This window comes from Mercurialis annua, linkage group LG8, assembly GCF_937616625.2.
Source record: "Mercurialis annua linkage group LG8, ddMerAnnu1.2, whole genome shotgun sequence".
Lineage (NCBI taxonomy): Eukaryota > Viridiplantae > Streptophyta > Magnoliopsida > Malpighiales > Euphorbiaceae > Mercurialis > Mercurialis annua.
The window spans coordinates 28449967-28471612 of record NC_065577.1 but is presented as its reverse complement, the minus strand read 5'-3'; the positions used below and the strand labels follow the sequence as shown (position 1 = coordinate 28471612).

At 34.5% G+C, this 21646-nt stretch overlaps 1 protein-coding gene across 1 annotated transcript; it reads right to left on the bottom strand.

Annotated features, from left to right (window-relative positions):
* Window positions 1-17648: 17648 nt before the first annotated feature.
* Window positions 17649-19463, bottom strand: LOC126660892 (desmethyl-deoxy-podophyllotoxin synthase-like). The gene is made up of 2 exons (XM_050354597.2): window positions 18499-19463; window positions 17649-18417 (listed from the first exon to the last, which is right to left on the bottom strand). Exons 1-2 carry the CDS (start codon window positions 19390-19392, stop codon window positions 17794-17796), a joined length of 1518 nt encoding a protein of 505 aa, XP_050210554.1. The 5' UTR covers window positions 19393-19463; the 3' UTR covers window positions 17649-17793.
* Window positions 19464-21646: the final 2183 nt, after the last annotated feature.

The following is a 21646-nucleotide window of genomic DNA, read 5'->3' as shown; positions in this document are numbered from 1 at the left end:
ACAAACGCCAATGGCAGTAAGTCCCCTAAATCGCGATCACCTAAGTGTAGACACATATAATTAAATATAATCTCAAAATTATATGACTTCTAGTAGTGTGACTAGGTATGTAATACCCTGTGTTTTCCGACTTGTTTTGGTTGTTTGGTTGTCCGTTTAAAGTTTGGTTTGTGATGGACTTTGGTTGTGTTTTCGCTTCGTCATGTTCTCGTTGTGATTCTGATTTGTTTTCAGATTGATATAAGTTCGCATTAGCATATGTGGTACCTTGGTTGTGTCATGTTGAGTGACTTATGTGTACCCCTTGAGCCTCTAAGTATTTAATGTTAAATTGATTTATTTCTGGGTTGTTATCAAAACAATGTTTGTATGTTTTCCAAATCTGCCATGCTGTAGTAAAACGTCCATATCTCCCAATTGAACCGTCGGATCAGGATGCAATTTGGGTATGTTGTACCTAAGAGAATTATCTTTCATTCGACGGTTCGGATCGTCGTTTCGACACTATATCGGGTCAACTATACCTATGAACCGGATCTGCTGGGTAGATCAAGCCGTAGGTCCGGTCCACTTCGATTTTTTTTTGTTTCACTTAGCAAACCGGTTCTATAACCGGTTCTACTGGGCAGAACCGGCCATAGAACCGGTTGGGTTCGTTTTGGAGGCTTTAAATAGACTTTTACTCGACATAAACAGCCCCTATTCAATTTTTAAAACCCTAAGCCCATTATAAACTATTCCTAGGCGATTTCCCTCTGATTATTTGTGTCCAAAACATTTGGTAAGTGGTTTAATTCTCATAGTTCCATCTCAATACTTGGTTTAATTGATTTGTGGCTTATTGCTTTCATTCAATTCGTTCTTGTAGCTTTAAACCCAATCCACCTCTGAGTTTCCTTTGTCTTTGATTTTTCAAGGTAATTGTTTCCACTCCTTTTTTGGATTCGTATTATGGTGTTGTGTTGTGATTATGCTTCGTATTTATCGTTGTGGATTGTATCTTAGCTATACCCACTGTTTTGTGTCTCTTTGGCTGCCCATTTTTTATTGTTGTTAGATCTAGATAATTGTGGATGTTACATCATGAATAGGTTGTATGTTATTCATGTATTGTATTGGTTGTTTGTAGTAATGTTGTAGAACGATTGGGATGCTATAAACTGTTTTAGTTTGATCTTGTAATAGGGCTGTAAATGATTTAGCAAGTGCTTGGTGGTTTAAAATCGAGTTGATATAGTTGTATTACATTGGTTTGAGTAAACCAAATTGTTTGTTAAATTGCCATGATAATTATGATCAATTGGTATGTTTTGGGTTAGATGTTTTGAATCTGAAAATGGAAAAGATTTATGCTAAATGTTATGTATTGAATTCATAAAGTGTTATGGAATGATTGTTATAAGGTTGATTTGTTGTACCGTTTTTGGCTAAGTGTTGGTTAAACTCCATAACTTGATTTAGTATGTATGCCTAGTTCAAGTGAGTTGTTTATCAAAGTTAATGTTGCTTGGGCATGTTGAGTGTTTAGAGGGCATGCTGGGGTGATTGTATGAATTGTATTAGTACATGAGTACGTTGTTGAGTTGGATCTTTTATCGATCACCTTGTGGGCATGATACTATTTTGGGCTGTTAAGTTCTTATTGAGTTCCTTGATTTCAAAAATGGATTTTGTGGTTTATCAAAGGATGTTCCAAATATTAAACTCTAGTTGGATTTTGGTTCGGGTTAGACTTGGATCGCCCGATGTGCGAGAAGATGCCTTGCAATTGTGGAGACTTGGCTGACTCACCTTGTTGGTTTAAAACTTAGTTTATGAATTTAACTAAGTTATTAGAAATGGATTTCTGGATTATGTTTTCAAAGTGGGAACTCAATTTGACTTAACTAGTTGTATGGCTTTGGTGAAAGTCCGAGTAAGTATGATAACTCCAAGTTGGTTTATGCTTGGCATTTTGGCTACATATGTGTAATGGCATTATGATGGTTTGTACTAGTGCTATGTGGTGTCTAGTACTATCTATAGTTAGGGGATGATATTAATTATATTTTATGCCTTGTTCTTAGACCCGTGTTAGTGATATGCACTAGGTCAATCATGTTTGACCATGTTTTGACTTTATCATTTTGTTATTTATTGATTGGCCGTTTTTATCATTTTATATTAATGATTAAAATACTTGAATGGTTAATTCTTTCTAAGGTCATCAAGTATGTGACTTGATAGTAGAACCCTTAGGTTTTAATAAAAGAATTATATACCATCTATCCCTAGTCTTAATAGAACATTGAGACTAGTATGATGTTGACTGATGATTATGTTTTACTAATCATGTATATGAGATATTAAGTCAAATCATAGGTGCTATTTGAGAAATAAGGCACTGGATGACCCACTGTGAGAATACTACATAGATCACTGTCATAAGTAATTCTCATTACAGTTCTATTAGTATAATCCTTTGACCTTGAAATCATCATAGATTTCTACATAGCTATTTCATATTTTGATACAGTCTTACATTATCTTTAACAGGATAATGGAATAGATTGTCATTGGATATGAAAGTAACTATGTGAGAAATGTGAGTGAGTGAGAAGGAATTTGTCCCTCATTTATTTGAGTAAGATATCTATGGGCCCCTTGAAGAAGATAGACTGAAGGAAATGCATGGCCATGCTAATTGATAAGGAGTTATCATTTTCAGTCTACTTAGAGTCAAGAAACTAATGATTGAATATTATAAGGATGACAAGACTATGCCTTATATTCAATCTGGATATCGAGTGACAAAGGGATTAAAATATTATTGTAAATGGTTAAATCGGATTATCGATATTCGTATAACTTGGGTAGTCATAATGTCTTGCTAGAGGCCACTTATGACTTGTGGGTTGAAATAGGGATTTCGAGCCTACTGCCAACGTTATATGAACCTACAGGGTCGCACACTAAGAACAGGCCCATAACAGTTATGGGTTGTACAAGCCCAATGTGATTAAGTGATTAATTATATATATATATATATATATATATATATATATATATATATATATACATATATATATATATATATACATATATATATATATATATACATATATATATATATATAAAATTCGTAATATATATATATTAATAAATATATATATTAATTCGAAATTTAAGGATAAGTGTTTTCCTTAATTTATTATTTTTGGAAGATAATAAATATAGTAATTAATATATATGGATGATTATCAAAAAGGAGTTTTTGATAAACATAAACTTGTAGAATTGCAATGAGATTGAAATTCGAATTTGTCTCAAACCCTAGTGTTGTTTATCACTATAAATACACATTAAGCAATTGGTTTGAGAATCACGAAATTCATTATTCACTAAATCACTAAAATTCGAAATTGTTTGTGAAGCAATAGTGCTAGCACACAGGCACTAGTTTTGGCTAAGGTCTGTTCGTGTGGATACTCGTAGAGGACGCGTTCTTTTGGAGGCGTTTCTGATCCGAGGCCAGGTATCACCAAAGTGAACCACCTCCTTCCTTCCTACATTGCTGTTGAATTCGACATACAAGTAAGTAATTATTCTGTTAATTCGAATTACATGGATCTTGGTTTGGGTTTTTAGATAAATTTTTGAAATTCCGCTGCGTTATGAACCTATAAAATCCAACAGTGGTATCAGAGCTGCTTGTAATTTGATTTATTAGATTCTGAGTATATATGTGATATATGCTTATTGTATGTTCTGTTTTGAAAAAGGGGTTGTTTTTCGAAACTGTTTTGAAGGAATTATAATTCGTTGTAATTATACATAAAACGTTTATGTGATTAATTGTATGAAAAACAGTATGAAGAATTAATTTGATTAATCGTTTAATGTGATTAAAACTTCGAATATACTGTTCTAAATTAATATTACATTTTAATTTGATTAAAGGTTTCGTAGTATTAATTTTCATACGAATTGATAAGAAAAGGGGAAACAGATTAATAAAACTGTTTTTGAATAGGATTAGTAAACTGTTTATGAAACTGTTTTAATTCTATTAGGAACCCTGTTTTTGAATAGGATTAGTAAACTGTTTGTGAAACTGGTTTTAAATCTATTAGTAATTCTGTTTTGAATAGGATTAGTAAACTGTTTGTGAAACTGTGTTTAATTCTATTAGTAATTCTGTTTTAAATAGGATTAGTAAACTGTTTGTGAAACTGTTTTGATTCTATTAGTAATTCTGTTTTAAATAGGATTAGTAAACTGTTTGTGAAACTGTTTTAATTCTATTAATAAAACTGTGTTTAATTATGTAATGAACAAAATTTATAAAACTGTATTTAATTCTGCTATGAGCCGAATTAATGAAACTGTTGCTATTTAAGTGTTAAATAAATTGTTTCTGAACAGTTTTTAAGATGCAGTAATTAGGGTTTTGGGGTTATTTTAATCTGTTTTGAACATATTAAAATAAACTGTAATCAGTTAAGATTATTGATTTCAGATAAAGAATTTTAATTCTGTTAAGTGTAACCGACTAGCGGGACCACCGCCTGGGGCTCTGCCCCCGGGCCCCGCCAGGGGCGCTGCCCCTTGGACCCCGCTTGGGGCGCTGCCCCCAGACCCCGCCAAGGGGCCGCGCCCCTTGGACCCCGCTGATACACCCCATTAAGGACCGTTATCCTTTTAAGCCGGCGTGTTTTTGTCATGTATTTTATTTTAATACTTTAATGATAAATTTTAAATATGATTTAAATTATCATGAATAACATATTTATATGATTGTTGTTAAATATGATTTAAAATAGTGAAATAATATGTTTTTAATGTTTATCTTATTGGTTATATGCTTTGCATGATTATTTTATATGTGATAAGATAGGATAACTAAATAGGATAAATAACAAACCCTTATTTAATATTAAGTCTTCAATATACCTCCCATTGTAATAACACTTATCAAGACTTAGATTGCTATGTATAAGTTATGCCAAAGCATGATGTATAAAGTCATCTAAGTAAGATAAGTTGGATAAAAGTGATATCCATATGTTTGATTTGGTTAGACTTAACTAGGTTATCAAAATAGTTTTGAACCTAGGGTATAAGATAGAATATCAAGATTACATGTGATGTTAATATTCTATATTCAAGAATTGCATGAGATGTAATTGGTAAAGTGTTACCTACCTAAATAAACCACACTTAAAGTGATAAGCCAAAGCTTACTTGAAGTAGGGTTAAATATGGATCTTGTCCCACTATTATTTTTAATTGTTGAAATATCATTAAGGGTTTTTATATGAATTATGGATATATGTTGTGGGAATTTTACTGTGCCTTTTATTAAATGCTATTTGTATATTTATTGTTGTAGAGATGGCTACAAACACTACACATACTTTATCAGTGCGATCAATCCTTGAGAAGGATAAGCTCAATGGCACTAACTTTCTGGACTGGTACAGAAATCTAAGAATTGTTCTTAGGCAAGAAAGAAAGGAATATATCCTTGATCAACCCCTCCCTGAGGAACCAGCTCCTGCTGCTACTAGAGCTCAAAGGGATGCTTATACGAAGCATCTCAATGACTCTACTGATGTCACTTGCATTATGCTTGGATGCATGGAGAATGAACTCCAAAAGAAAATGATGGAATTGGATGCGAACACCATGATTACTGATCTCATGGAAATGTTCCAAGAGAGAGCAAGAATTGAAAGGTTCAATACCATCAAGGATTTGCTTTCATGCAAGTTGACTACTAGCGGCTCAGTTAGTCCTCATGTTTTGAAGATGAAGGGTCATCTTGAACATTTGGACAGGCTCGGTCTCCCAATTGCCCAAGAGTTGGCTACAGACATTGTTCTCCAATCTTTGCCTGAGGCTTATGATGGTTTCATCATGAACTTTAATATGCATAATATGGAGAAGACCACCACAGAGTTGCATGGGATGCTTCAAACTGCTGAAAAGAACATCAAGAATGAGATTAAGGATGTTCTTATGGTCAACAAGGGAAAGGGTATGAAAAAGTCTGGTAAGGGCAAGGGAAAGGCTTTCAAGAAGTCTAAACCCAAGTCCAAGCCCAAGACCAAGGATGAACCCAAAGCAAAACCGCCAAAGGAAGGAACTTGCTTTTTCTGCAAGGAACCTGGACACTGGAAAAGGAATTGCAAGAAATATCTGGATGATCTGAAGAAGAACAAGGGTAGTGAGACTACCACTTCAGGTATTCATGTTATAGAAATTAATCTTTCTACTTCTGATTCATGGGTATTAGATACTAGATCTGGATCTCACATTTGTACTAATGTGCAGGGTCTCAAATTTGACAAAAGGCGAAGTGGACCTACGAGTTGGCAATGGAGCAAGAGTTGCTGCTTTAGCTGTAGGGACTTATGAGTTATCTTTGCCTAGTGGACTTATTTTATCTTTGAATAATTGTTATTATGTACCTACCATGTGTAGGAATATTATTTCTGTTTCTTATTTGGACAAGGATGATTTTGAATTTATTATTAGGAATAATAAATGCAGCATTTTGCATAATAACATTCTTTATGGATATGCTCCACGCAGTAGTGGTCTTTATATTTTAAATGTTGAAGACACTAATGAAAAATCAATCTATAACATCAATGCTAAGAAGTTTAAGTCAAATGATTTAAACTCTACTTATCTCTGGCATTGTCGTTTAGGCCATATAAATGAGAAACGCATATCAAAACTTCAAAGAGATGGACTTTTGAATTCATTTGATTATGAATCATTTGAAACATGTGAATCTTGTCTAATGGGCAAAATGACAAAAACACCTTTTATTGGACAAGGTGAAAGAGCTAAAAACTTATTGGGCCTTATACATACAGATGTATGTGGTCCATTAAGTACAAATGCTAGAGGTGGATTTCAGTACTTCATTACTTTTACTGATGATCTCAGTAGATATGGTTATGTTTATCTGATGAAACATAAATCTGAATCTTTTGAAAAGTTCAAAATATTTAAGAATGAAGTACAAAATCAACTTGGTAAAAATATTAAAACACTAAGATCTGATCGAGGTGGTGAATATTTAAGCCAAGAATTTGTAGATCATCTAAGAGATTGTGGGATCGTTTCTCAATTGACTCCACCTGGAACACCACAATGGAATGGTGTGTCTGAACGGAGAAATCGAACTCTATTGGATATGGTTCGATCAATGATGAGTCAAACTGATCTTCCAATCTCATTTTGGGGTTATGCTTTAGAAACCGCTGCATTCATTTTGAATAGAGTTCCATCAAAGGTAGTTGAAAAGACACCATATGAGATATGGACTGGAAAAACTCCTAGTTTGTCTTTTCTTAAGATTTGGGGATGTCAAGCTTATGTGAAGCGACTAATTTCAGATAAATTAGCACCCAAATCTGACAAATGCCTTTTTGTAGGATATCCTAAAGAAACTAAAGGATATTACTTCTACAATGCTTATGAGAACAAAGTGTTTGTTGCTCGAAATGGTATCTTTTTGGAAAGAGAATTTATTTCCAAAGGAGCCAGTGGGAGTACAATACAACTTGAAGAAATTCAAGAACCACAAAGTAGCATTGTACCTAGAATGGAACCTCAAAAGAATCAACAAGCAATTGCTGAACCAGTACAAGTACCACAAGGCCAAAGGAGGTCTGATAGGACACGTCATAATCCTATGAGATATGGATTTCTCATTACTGAGAACAATGATGTGATGATTGTGGATCAAGAAGAACCCACATCCTATCAAGAGGCCATAAATAGTCCTGACTCTGAAAAATGGCTCGAAGCCATGAGATCTGAAATGCAATCCATGTATGATAATCAAGTTTGGACCTTGATTGACCCAACGGATGGTGTAAAAACCATTGGGTGCAAATGGGTCTTCAAAATGAAGACTGACATGGATGGCAATGTGCATACCTATAAAGCAAGACTAGTTGCAAAAGGTTTCAGACAAATACATGGTATAGACTATGATGAAACCTTCTCCAGTTGCTATGCTCAAATCCATTCGAATTCTCCTTGCCATAGCTGCATATTATGACTATGAGATATGGCAAATGGATGTCAAAATAGCGTTTCTTAATGGAAACTTACTTGAGGATGTGTACATGACACAACCTGAGGGTTTTGCCAGTCCAGAGAATTCTGGAAAGGTTTGCAAGCTTCAAAAATCCATTTATGGATTAAAGCAAGCTTCTCGGAGTTGGAATCTTCGTTTTGATGAAGCAATCAAAGAGTTTGGATTCATCAAGAATGAAGATGAACCTTGTGTGTACGAGAAGGTTAGTAGGAGCGCGATTGTTTTCTTAGTGCTTTATGTTGATGACATACTACTCATTGGAAACGACATTCCCATACTGCAAAATGTTAAATCATGGTTAGGAAAGTGTTTTTCAATGAAAGACTTGGGCGATGCTGCTTATATATTAGGCATCAAGATCTATAGAGATAGATCTAGAAGACTCATTGGCCTAAGTCAAAGCACTTATGTTGATAAGGTATTAAACAAGTTTAGTATGCAAGACTCCAAGAGAGGATTCTTGCCAATGTCACATGGCATCAGTCTGAGCAAGACTCAGTGTCCTAAGACACAGGATGAGCGAGACTGCATGAGTAAGATTCCATATGCTTCTGCTATTGGATCTATCATGTATGCAATATTGTGCACTCGACCTGATGTCTCGTATGCTTTGAGTACAACGAGAAGATACCAGTCAAATCTAGGTGAAAGTCACTGGGCAGCAGTTAAGAAAATCCTTAAGTACTTGAGAAGAACCAAGGATGCATTCTTGCTATATGGTGGTCAGGAAGATGAGCTGATTGTAAAGGGTTACACAGACGCTAGCTTCCAAACTGACATTGATGATTATAAATCACAGTCAGGATATGTGTTTTGTTTGAATGGAGGTGCTTTCAGCTGGAAGAGCTTGAAGCAGGACACCGTTGCTGATTCTACAACAGAAGCTGAGTATATAGCTGCTTCAGACGCAGCTAAGGAGGCTGTTTGGATCAAAAAGTTCATGACTGGATTAGGAGTTGTTCCTAGTATATCCGATCCAGTGAACTTGTTATGTGATAACAATGGGGCCATAGCACAAGCAAAGGAGCCCAGATCACATCAGCGATCCAAACACATACTTAGACGTTATCATCTCATTCGAGAAATCATTGAGAGAGGAGACGTGAAGATATGCAGAGTTCCGACAAAATGATAATGTTGCTGATCCGCTAACTAAGGCTCTTCCAAAGCCTAAGCATGAGAGTCATACTAGGTCCATGGGAATTAGATTTAATGTAGATTGGGCCTAGTGCAAGTGGGAGATTGTTAGTGATATGCACTAGGTCAATCATGTTTGACCATGTTTTGACTTTATCATTTTGTTATTTATTGATTGGCCGTTTTTATCATTTTATATTAATGATTAAAATACTTGAATGGTTAATTCTTTCTAAGGTCATCAAGTATGTGACTTGATAGTAGAACCCTTAGGTTTTAATAAAAGAATTATATACCATCTATCCCTAGTCTTAATAGAACATTGAGACCAGTATGATGTTGACTGATGATTATGTTTTACTAATCATGTATATGAGATATTAAGTCAAATCATAGGTGCTATTTGAGAAATAAGGCACTGGATGACCCACTGTGAGAATACTACATAGATCACTGTCATAAGTAATTCTCATTACAGTTCTATTAGTATAATCCTTTGACCTTGAAATCATCATAGATTTCTACATAGCTATTTCATATTTTGATACAGTCTTACATTATCTTTAACAGGATAATGGAATAGATTGTCATTGGATATGAAAGTAACTATGTGAGAAATGTGAGTGAGTGAGAAGGAATTTGTCCCTCATTTATTTGAGTAAGATATCTATGGGGCCCTTGAAGAAGATAGACTGAAGGAAATGCATGGCCATGCTAATTGATAAGGAGTTATCATTTTCAGTCTACTTAGAGTCAAGAAACTAATGATTGAATATTATAAGGATGACAGGACTATGCCTTATATTCAATCTGGATATCGAGTGACAAAGGGATTAAAATATTATTGTAAATGGTTAAATCGGATTATCGATATTCGTATAACTTGGGTAGTCATAATGTCTTGCTAGAGGCCACTTATGACTTGTGGGCTGAAATAAGGATTTCGAGCCTACTGCCAACGTTATATGAACCTACAGGGTCGCACACTAAGAACAGGCCCAAAACAGTTATGGGTTGTACAAGCCCAATGTGATTAAGTGATTAATTATATATATATATATATATATATATATATATATATATATATATAATTCGTAATATATATATATATTAATTCGAAATTTAAGGATAAGTGTTTTCCTTAATTTATTATTTTTGGAAGATAATAAATATAATAATTAATATATATGGATGATTATCAAAAAGGAGTTTTTGATAAACATAAACTTGTAGAATTGCAATGAGATTGAAATTCGAATTTGTCTCAAACCCTAGTGTTGTTTATCACTATAAATACACATTAAGCAATTGGTTTGAGAATCACGAAATTCATTATTCACTAAATCACTAAAATTCGAAATTGCTTGTGAAGCAATAGTGCTAGCACACAAGCACTAGTTTTGGCTAAGGTCTGTTCGTGTGGATACTCGTAGAGGACGCGTTCTTTTGGAGGCGTTTCTGATTCGAGGCCAGGTATTATCAAAGTGAACCACCTCCTTCTTTCCTACATTGCTGTTGGACTGCTTGTGCTTCGGAGTCGAAACAGGTTTAGTTGCTTGCCAAGTTTTCACGTGGATTCGCAAGCTGTGAGTTTATGTTGCTATTTACCGCTTTATTAAGTAAAATGTATATTTTTATATATATATTTGTATACACAGCTTTTGAACAGTTTTCGGCATTATGGATCTGAATTGGAACGGGCTACTCGATGGGCATCATCGAGACTGCGTGCGCACCGTAATTATCATTTGGTATTTGAGGTAGGTTGGAGATTCGTCTCGTGTTATTGAGGGCGCCGGTGGAAGATACGTCTCCTGGGACTCACATGATTTATTTAAGTGACAGTCGGGGATCGGTTATGGAGATACGTCTCACCGACACGACACATGGATATAGTTATTTTGTGGTTTAGGGTTGCAATGCTTATCCATAATGATAAAATGTTTTATAAATATTTTTAAGGTTTTTCACTTAATAAATATAAATAGTAATGTGAACTCATCTTAGTATATTTGACCCCGTTGTTTTTCCAATTTTTCCAGGTTTATGATTTTGAGCGTGTCTGTTGATCTTCAGATTTCATTATTTCCATGGAGGTCTACTTTTGGGTTTTAAATAAAGATAGTCCTGTTTATTTCGAAACTCTTAGACCGCAGTAGTACTAGCATTGTCCTTATTGTTTTTATAGTTATGTTATATTGTCAGATTGGTCTGACTGTTGCTTATGCATGTTGGCACGTTTATTACTCTGGTTTGGGTTATTTATATATAAGGCATGCTGTTGGAGTCTCGGAATTATGCCGAGCATTTGATTATATTGTTGCTTATATAAATTGTTAGATTTAGGTTGGAGTCTCGGTTGCCCCCGAGCAGTGGTTTTATGCAGGTTATGTATTATCCGTCAGGCTAGTTACGGGTTTGGGAGCTACCACTCTCATACCCTAGCGCCGGTCACAATATATGAAAATGGGTCGTGACAAGGTATGTGATAATTTGACAAATTTAATACACATGGAAACTTTTTCTTTTACATAAAAAATTAATAGATGTTTTTAGCTCATCCATTTTGGTGGAATTAGAGAGATATCTGCATCAAAAATATATTCTACCAATTAATAGATGCTTTATCAACTAATAATCAATGAAGAAACAGAGATATAAGGTAGGCTTTATACATTCAATAAAGTTGTATTATCTTTTAATTTTCTTGGTGATAAACTTTCTATTATTGATAAAATTGCCCTTAAATTCAACGAATTCAACAATTCTTATTCATGTTCTTTCTTTTCTATTCCTTTCACAAATTCAACGAATACAGTACCAAAACAACATTTTTATTCCAGTTTATTATACTTAGCAAATGCCGAAACAACATTTAAAGAATACAAAATCAAAAATCACAATAAATATCTGAAAACGAATTGGAATATTCTGATTTAGAAGAAAAACCTACATGAACGTACCTTCATTTGTTTATAAAATTCAGTATTAGAAAACCAAGTCTCGTCCACTACTACCTCCGGAGTTCGATGTTTTCCATTGTAAGCAAATGCAGCAATAGAGGATGTCACAATAACTCGCTTGACAAAAGAATTTTTTGCACATGAACTCAGAACATTAAGTGTTCCTTTTACTGCTAAAATCAATTAATTCCTGAAATAAGAACAAATCATAATCAAATAAACCAATATGCCTACACATCCGATTGTTAACCAATCAACAATAAAGCTAACCTGAGGCATTTGAAACCAAAATACAATAACAATTAAATGTGAAGCAACAAATCAAAATTTCACCTCAAAATAGCAGAAGTCTATGTTTAAAATTAACCCATCAAGAAAAAAACTACCAAATTACATAGCTTTACATAGCTTTATCCCAAACTTTATAAATCAATACAATAAAAAAAAGGGTTTTTTTTTGATAAAAAAAAGGGTTAATTCTTAAAAAAATCACGAACTTTACACGAAGTTTTATTTTAATCATGACCTTTAAAAGTTTCCATTTAAAGGCACAAACTTTCATATTATTTCAAATTCATCATTTCAGTATATTTTTATTTACTAAATTCTTCACTAAACCATTAATGAAAGACCCAAGCTATTAATCAACATCAAATCTTATTATATTTCAGTTAGAGTATCTAGGATTAGGAATTTTTAGTCAGATAAAAAACACCGAATTTTACATTGGTGATATATTTGAAATGAAAAGAAAGTTCGTGCCTTTAAATGACAACTTTTGAAAGGTTATGATTCAAAATGAAACTCCGTATAAAGTTCGTGATTTGTTTAGGAATTAACCCATAAAAAAACATATAGATTTATCAATTAGAAGGAAAATTTAGTTTATTTTTTTTATTTTTACAATCTAATTAATTCTTATTCATTGTCATTGAATTAACTGAAGATTAGATCCACTAAAGGAAAACCAAGTGAAATAAAATTGAATACCTATCACGGACTTGAAGCTGTTCAGTGAGGTTGGCCATGCGCATCTTGTCTTCTTCAGGTAAATTATCGAGTCCCTGTAGTAAGGCGGAGAGAGCAGGCCGGAGTAATATCGTGATAAAAAGGAGAAGCAGAGGAGCAGGCCTGAGAGAGAGCAAGGCAGAGAGAGCAGGCCGGAAAGAGAACAAGGCGGAGAGAGCAGGCCGGAGAGAGAGCAACGCGGAGAGAGAGGCTGGCCGAAAACGAAGAGGAATGTGGAACAGAGAGGAAGGTGGAGTTGGCGGAAAATGTGAAGAAAAAGATCAAAAAATTATGCAGAGGGAGGGAAAAAATAGATCGTGCTAAATTAATTAGGTTTTGTTAAATGAGTAAATGAAACTCTGCTTTTCAATTACACATGCCTTTAGCGACGGAATAAGCAATCTGTCGCTACTCTAGCGACATATTGCATAATCCGTAGGAAATTGTCTGAATATAATTTTATCTAGCAACTTTAGCGACGGATTATAAAATCCGTTGCTAAAACTTGTGACGGATTAAATATTCCGTCGCAAAAGTTGCTCGAAAAGATGGCGGGTTGCATCCCGCCGTTTTAGCAACGGATTTCCGTCGCTAAAAATGTCGGGATTTAACCCGCCATTTTACATTTTGGATTTAGCAACAGATTGAGAAATCCGTCGGAAAATAGAAAATTAGCTACGGATATGAAATCCATCGCTAAAATCCGTCGCAAATCCACTGTAATCTAGTAGTGCACGTTCCATTTGAGTCTAGATTTTTGAACCCATATGGAATCTAAGTTCTTCTCTACTTTCCACAAATCAGCCCTAAAGCTGCTATAAACCGCCCTCTCCTTCTATGATAAGATTGCCGAATCTGCAGCTACATCAAAGGATGAAATTTGCGCAGAAAGCTCTTGAATTTTTTTCCTCTGGTCCCCAAAAATCTCCAAATTCCAAATTCTAATTTTTTGCTTGAACTCCTTTAATCTCTGAATGAGATTAGGAGTATTAGAACAAATCTCCTTCCAATTTTGAGCTATAAAACTCCTGAACCCATCATGATCCCACCAAGAAGTCACCGATCGAAATGACTTTGGCCCGCAATCAAAGATATTAGTAGAGCGAAATAGAATAGGAATATGGTCAGATTGACCGCTAGATAAAGCTAACAAAGACATATCCGGCCAAGTTTAACCTGCAGTATACGAGATAAGGCATCTATCAATACGCAATCTAGAGCTAGCATTATGCCAAGAGAATAACTCGCCTTGGAGAGGTAAATCTAACAACTCTGAACAGTTAACAAATTCTCTAAAGGCAATCATAGAAGGTGTAAACCCAACGTCGTTTAACCTGTCCTCTGGAGATAAAGTTTCATTGAAGTCACCACTGATAAGGATTGTACCCATAAAATTCAAAAAATTACTAAGCTCCTGCCAAAATAATAATCTCTCCGAAGCGAGATTGCTAGCATAAATAAGAATGTGGCGGTAAGAGACTAAATTATGAATAAAGTCCATAGCAATCCATGTATCACCCTTAAAAATAGAAACATTAGCAAATAAAATTGAGTTCCAAATAAGTAATAGACCACCCGAAGCACCAATGGACGCAATCCAAGCATAACCAAAATCCCGATTAGGCCATAAACGACGAACAAGAAAATAGTCAGTTAATTCCTTTTTAGGTTCAATCCCATAAAAGATAAATTATGAGTTGTTATCAAACTACAGATAAAACACTGTTTCCTATTATTTAACAACCCTCCCCGACAATTCCATGAAATGGAAGTAAGAGGTCGAGACATAATAAAATAAATAAACCTCGCAAGCCATCAACTCATTAAGCACTCTGCTGCATCCTCTTCGATAATTCAGAGATGGTTATGGCTTTATCCTTCAGCTTATATAGACCCAAATCATGTCCGATCTTCCATGTTTTTGTAACTTCATCAACAACCGGTGAAGTACCAAAATTAATCCTTGCCGCATTGATTATGTTCATATTAAAAATGTTGCCATCTAAAATGATTGAAGTTTCCCCTTCACGAGTGGTAGAACATGAATGTAAAATCCAAGAGCATCCACTTTCTTAATCATTCTGATGGGTGGAGTATTTTCTGAAAAGCCCTTCCTAGTAGAAGAGACTCGCTGTTGATCCTCAGTTGAAAGACCCTTTCCTGTAAAAGTAACTTGATGCTGATTCTCTGCTGAAGCCTTGTTAAGTTCTGACCGTTTATATGAAGAAACTCCATGCAAAACAGTGTCATGTAGATCAGTTACATGATATGGATTGCCAATTGCTGTAATAGTATTACCAGAATCCAGAACCACAACATCTCTAGAACTAGGTGAATGATCAGCATCTTCTGAAGCCTGACATGCACTAACATCAAAATGAAATTTTGCTGGAGAATGATCGACTCAACTCTGAAAACATGGTTCTCAACATATCCATTGTCAGCGACATATGAATCCTCTTCAAAATCAACAGATAATGCGGCTTCAGTGACGAATACTTTTGTTGATTTTCCGCCATAAATCAACTCAACTGAGTGATTAATCGATCTGCAAGTGTTGGATAGGAAAACCAGGCCTGTGTCCATGCATTTCCTTTCCATAAATGAAGAATGCACAGCTATTGCTTCTCCGATTTCATTACCGATTTCCATGAAGACTGCCTCAGACCACATAGGAATAGGCAAACCCGATACTGAAACCCATAATAACCGTTCATAAGCTTGATTAAAGTCCTCCACCCAAAGAAAAGGATAAGAAGAAATCAATGAGAGTAGATACAGTATTTAGCAGAAAAAATTCTGCTAATTCCAGGGAAGCAAAGGTGATAAGAACCCTATTACCTTCTTCATGTTTTCTACCTCAATATTATGCTTAGCCATGAAACTCCTTGCCTTCAGAATTGTGGATATATCTGAAACCCTAGCCACAATTAACGATGTACCCAATCCTTTTCTGCAGAAACTAATTCGTTTGAAAGAGATAAACAAATGTGATTGGTATCTTGTTGTGCCCTATCCTGTGAGATTTTCTCAACTGTTAAACCCACAGATGCTTCCTTGTACGTTCTCCCATCATGGAATGATGGAGAAGTAATAACTTTTGCAGGTTGAGTTAAATGGGGTTTGGTAATAGTAGTATTGGTTTTCCTATATGGGAATTTAGATAGGAAAGCCCTCATTCTAAATCTCCCAATGGAGATCATATTCAATCTCTCAATTATCCATGGTGTAGACTTGTTCGATTCCGGACATAAAAAACCAAAACTAATTCCGTTTTGTGAGTTTTTTAGCCAGAGAAACCCGTCCGATCACACCGTACTTCGCTAAAACTTTCTCTAAATCATGGTATCTCCAGTTCTTCGGAAAGTTTTTGAAGTAAATCAAGCCTGAGTTATTGATCTTTCCCACCATATCGACTCTGCTGTTTATCCCGTCTGTGTAGCCTATTGTTCGTTGATGAACTGCACTCGTTGCCGGAGCTAGGGTTAGGGTTCATACGATGTTGAGAGGACATCGTATGCTGCTTTTAAAAAAAATACTTACCACAAATATTTAAATTCTTAAAAAGTCAGATAGGTTCTGTTTAAATTTTTTTGGTATCCATGTACCGATTCAAGCAAACATAATGATTTAGAGTCAGATTGGTTCTGTTTATGTTTATATTAATTAGTGTTCTAATCTATATTAACTTTTAATCTCTACATATTATAGTGTTCTAATCTATATTAACTTCTAATCTCGACATTTTATAGTTTTTAATATATATTAACTTATGTTCTCAACAAATCATTTATTTATGGAATATTAATCTTTAAAAAATAAAATTATTCTAAATTTTTTTATTATTGAAAGAGTATTAATATTAGAGATCATCAGTATTTTCAAATAATCTATTATTATAACATTAAAAGAGATTTTTATTTTATTAGTCTGCATATTATGATTTTTTCACATTTTTTATAAATGTTTTTTAATATATCTATTATTTAAATAATTATTAATTTGATTCCATAAATACGCGGGACTTACGTCTAATATTAATCTATTACGGAGGATCATACCATTGGTTTTTTTTGCCACATAAATAAAATTTTATCTAAAATGAATGAGTAACTTCTTAATGTAACAAAAATAAAAATTGGATTATCAAAATATAACGAATGAAATTGTTATTTTGGATAAGTGCAAAATATTTTAACTTGTCCTGTTTATAATTTGGCAAAACTATAGGATACACCCTGGCCAATCCACTATGGCTGCTGTGGGAAACATTTGCATCAAATCTCACAAGCTGCTGAATTTTATAATGCGACTTATGCCTTTCGAAAAGCAGGGCTGATTATAGGCTTTTGGTTAAATGGATTCGTCAGATCTTCGGATCTAATATACCGAAAGAAAATACGATTTTTTCATTTAAAACAGAGCAAACAAAGAAAAGATAATTCAAATTTTTAAATTTCATTATTGCTCATAACATGGTTTTTTTGTTTCAATTATTATACCAGAAGAAAGAAAGAAAAATAAATTAAAATCTTAAACTTTCAAACTAGCACTTATTTGGTACTGCTACCTGCTGAGGTTCTGCTAGTAAGTAGGAACCTGATGGTACGGGATGGGAATGAGGTACAAATCATTTTTCCGTCCAGTTACTCCGCCAAATTTCTCAGCCATGTCTAGATCTTCTTTCTTCTTACCGTTAGGGAGTTCCCATTCAAATTGGTACAATAAATGTGCGAGTGCAAGCTCCACTGTCGACAGGCTAAGTAGAGAACCTGGACACATCCTCCTTCCGGAACCAAATGGCAAATATTCGAAACTGCCTCCTTTATAGTCTACTGGACTGTCAATAAATCTCTCTGGACAAAACTTTTCAGCTTCAAACCAATAATTAGGATCCCTTCCAAGAGCCCATGCGTTTACAAACACTCTAGTCTCGGCTAGAATATCAAATCCACTGATTTGGCACTGCTCCGAAACTTTCCTAGGAGCTAGGATTGTAGCAGGAGGATGCAATCTTAACGTTTCTTTAATAACCAACTTTAAATACTTTAATTCATCAATAATTGTTTCATCCACATCTCTCTTTCCGGAAAAAACATGTCTAACCTCAGCTTGTGCTTTCTGCATCGATTTGGGATTTTTTATCAATTCTGACATTGCCCATCCTAGAACTATAGCCGATGTGTCAGTCCCTGCAATGAAAAGTTCCTACAGAAAACAAAAAAGATATAATTAAATGCTAGAAATTTTATTTTAAGTCATACATATATGTGTATAATTAACACTAACCAGTATAACCGCTTTAATACTGTCGGTTGTTAAGGCAAATTCTAGATCTCCTTGCTCTTGAAGATTTAACAGAACATGGACTAAATCTTCATCCGTATTCGTTTTTGCTGATATGGAGATTCTATGTGCATTGATTATCTTCTCAAGCACAAGATCGACTTTTTTGTGCACTTTGTTGAGTCTATACCGAATACCGGTAATCACAGGCAGCAATTTGGAAGAGGGAAACAAGTCGACGATACTAAGGCCTGACATCATCTTTGTAACTTCATGGGAAACTGGTAGGAATTCTTCCTGGCCCAGAGGGCATTTGTCGCCGAAAGCCGCTCTTACAGTAATAGTAGACGTTAATGAATTGAACATTTTGGTAAGGTTGATAGGTGATCCTGCACTGGATGAAATGGATCTGATGAAATTTGATACCTCTTTTTCCCTGATTGGGCGGAACGAGCGGACACGTTTCGAACTAAAGATCTCCATCATACAAATCTTCTTCAGTTGCCTATAGTAGTCCCCATAGGGAGCAAAAGCAACATCTGAGGCCTTATATAATATGATGTCTGCAGCCAAGAGGAATGGCCTTTGAGCAAAGAGGATGTCATGTGTTTTCAGCACTTGTTTTGCATGTTCTGAGGAAGAAATGATAACCGTTGGAACTTCTCCAATCTGTAACTGCATAATTGATCCATATTTGTTTGCCAAGTCTCGAAGTTTATGATGCGGAAGACCACCGATTAACTGGTGTATGTTTCCGATAATGGGAAGCTTCCATGGTCCAGGGGGTAGGTTTACACGTTTGCCATTTATCATTAATTTGTTCCATATTGCCCATAAGAATAAGACGAACAAGAAAAAGAAAATCGGCAATGGAAATGAGAGGATTTGTGAATTCATGGTTAACTTTAAGAATTGTTTGCTTCATAACCTCAACTCATAATAATTTTGCCTTTAATAAGCCACAGTATCCATTTGATTATTAATTGATTTCAGAGTACCAGCTCATGCCTCGTTAAAATAAACTACAACATTTATATATGATACTCAATTGTTTCAAATCTAATTACAATAATAATTTTTGCACATTATTTCAGAAACTTCGATGATTTTATTATGACGTGCAGTATATTTATCGTTCATTTTAGACAAAATATATTTAACTATCCAAAATTTAAACTTGTTAGTTAAATATAGGGTTAAAACATATATTTCGCTTCATTTATTACAATTTGATGACCTAATTTTTTTGTAATGAATTTCATTTTTATTTTCGTTACAATAAAAAGTTACTCATTCATTACAGAGTTGAGTCGATTGAAAAAAATAACACAAAGGATTAAACTATTAAAAAAATTGACACACGAAAGATAAAAAACAACATACGAAGAATCGTATATTGAACTTCCAAATATATCAATGTTTTTAAATTCCTATCATATATTACTATAATTTTTTCAATCTTCGCTAAATATACTAACAATCAGTGTGGAATTTTTTTATGAATAAAATATATTAAAAAAGTCACAAGAAGTGACAAAACCTAAACTCCAAAATTTCACACAAAAAGTGGCATAAACAAGGTGACACACTAAAGACTACGACTAAGTAGGCAAAGAAAATCAATCCTAAAAGAAATACAAAAAGGATTTGAAAAAAATCCAAAACCGAGTAAGCAAAACTCCTGTTACAAATTTTGAAAAGGAAAACAGTTTTGGGAAACTGCTTAAAATCACCGCCTTCTTGTCGTGACCATTGCTTTGCAAAACTCTTCCATTTATGCGCTTCCAAATTTCCAAAACCAACAGGTACCATAAAGTCCTCCGTAATTTTGAATAAAGGTCGCTCTGAATAACACCCTGTCATTGTATCACAAAGTCAACAAAAGAACTTGGGAAACAATAAGCCACATTCCACCTTTAAAGAACCCTACACCAAATACTCCTAGCAAAATCACAGTGAATATAAATACGATGTAGCTCTATGTTATATATGTTAGGTAGGATTAATTTTATACATGTAGGCATATATCATCGCCACATAAGCTCCAAACTAATTGTGGGTACATTTGAAAAAATTGAAAAAATGATGGTATATATGGCAGAATTTTAAATATGGAATGTTTTGTAAACACGCTAAAGTTATAGGTAGATAAATATATATATTTTTCAAACGGGCTTAATAGTTGTAGTAATTGATTATGAGGGTTACTGAACTTTGCCCAAGTTGCATTTAATCAATATAGAGTATAAAGTGGAACTCGATCTATAACATGTATAAATTAAATTCATCTTAACATCCTTGTATTTTGTAGTTTTTATTTATTTATATCCTAACTAGTGTCTATATATATTATTCCTAATTTCTGCTGACTTTTTGTGTTAAGGAACTAGCATTATAGACAAATCATCAATGGCTACTTGGGACGTGATGGATCCGGTAGATGAGAGGACGTCTGGCGGATGTGCGGTACAACTATCAATGGTAGTATGGGATTCTTGTATCAAGACTATAATTAAGGCAGCAGCGTAGATGGGCCTTGGGCTTGTAGCCCGGGGTCAACTCTGATGCTTAAGTTAGTATTTTCTGAGTATATGATATAATATCTAATGAACGTAGATCTTAAAGTGGTGAGGCTGTTACCTTTTATAAGTTTTCCGCGTGGCCTTGTATTTCTTAGCGATGTGCGATTTTGGGTTTTTCTAGTCTTCCATCATTAATCCCCCCCCCCCTTCATCGATTTGCTTCAGCTAGGTATTTATGCTTAGGTTTGGCGCAATCTAGGTGGTCTTGTGTGCAAGACTTCGTTGTTGTTGTTTTCTTTTCTGTTCCTCTTCTTCTCTTTTTTTTTTATCAGCCTTCTTTTGTGGACTACCAATCGTAAGGAGAGCGTTTTTTGCACCATCAGGAATTTGTATTACCTTCCTGTTCTCAAAGCTAATTGAAGGATTTGGAGCGGAGTTTCCAAAAGCCAGTTGGCTCTCAGAACAGTGAAGGTAATAGAGATTGTGTAGTGCGCTTTTACTAAGAGGATCCTTTTTTGTTTTATTCTTTTCTTCTTTTATGTTTGTGGTTGTATTTATAGTTCTCCTATCTTGCTTTACAGTTGTTTCCCTCATCGTGATTTAATGCTCCTTGGAATTCGGGCATCGAT

Coding starts and splice junctions, on each gene's coding strand:
- LOC126660892 (XM_050354597.2), bottom strand. CDS start 19,392: ATGAATTCACAAATCCTCTCATTTCCATTGCCGATTTTCTTTTTCTTG. Junction 18,418..18,498: donor GTATTAAAGCGGTTATACTG/GTTAGTGTTAAT, acceptor TGTTTTCTGTAG/GAACTTTTCATTGCAGGGAC.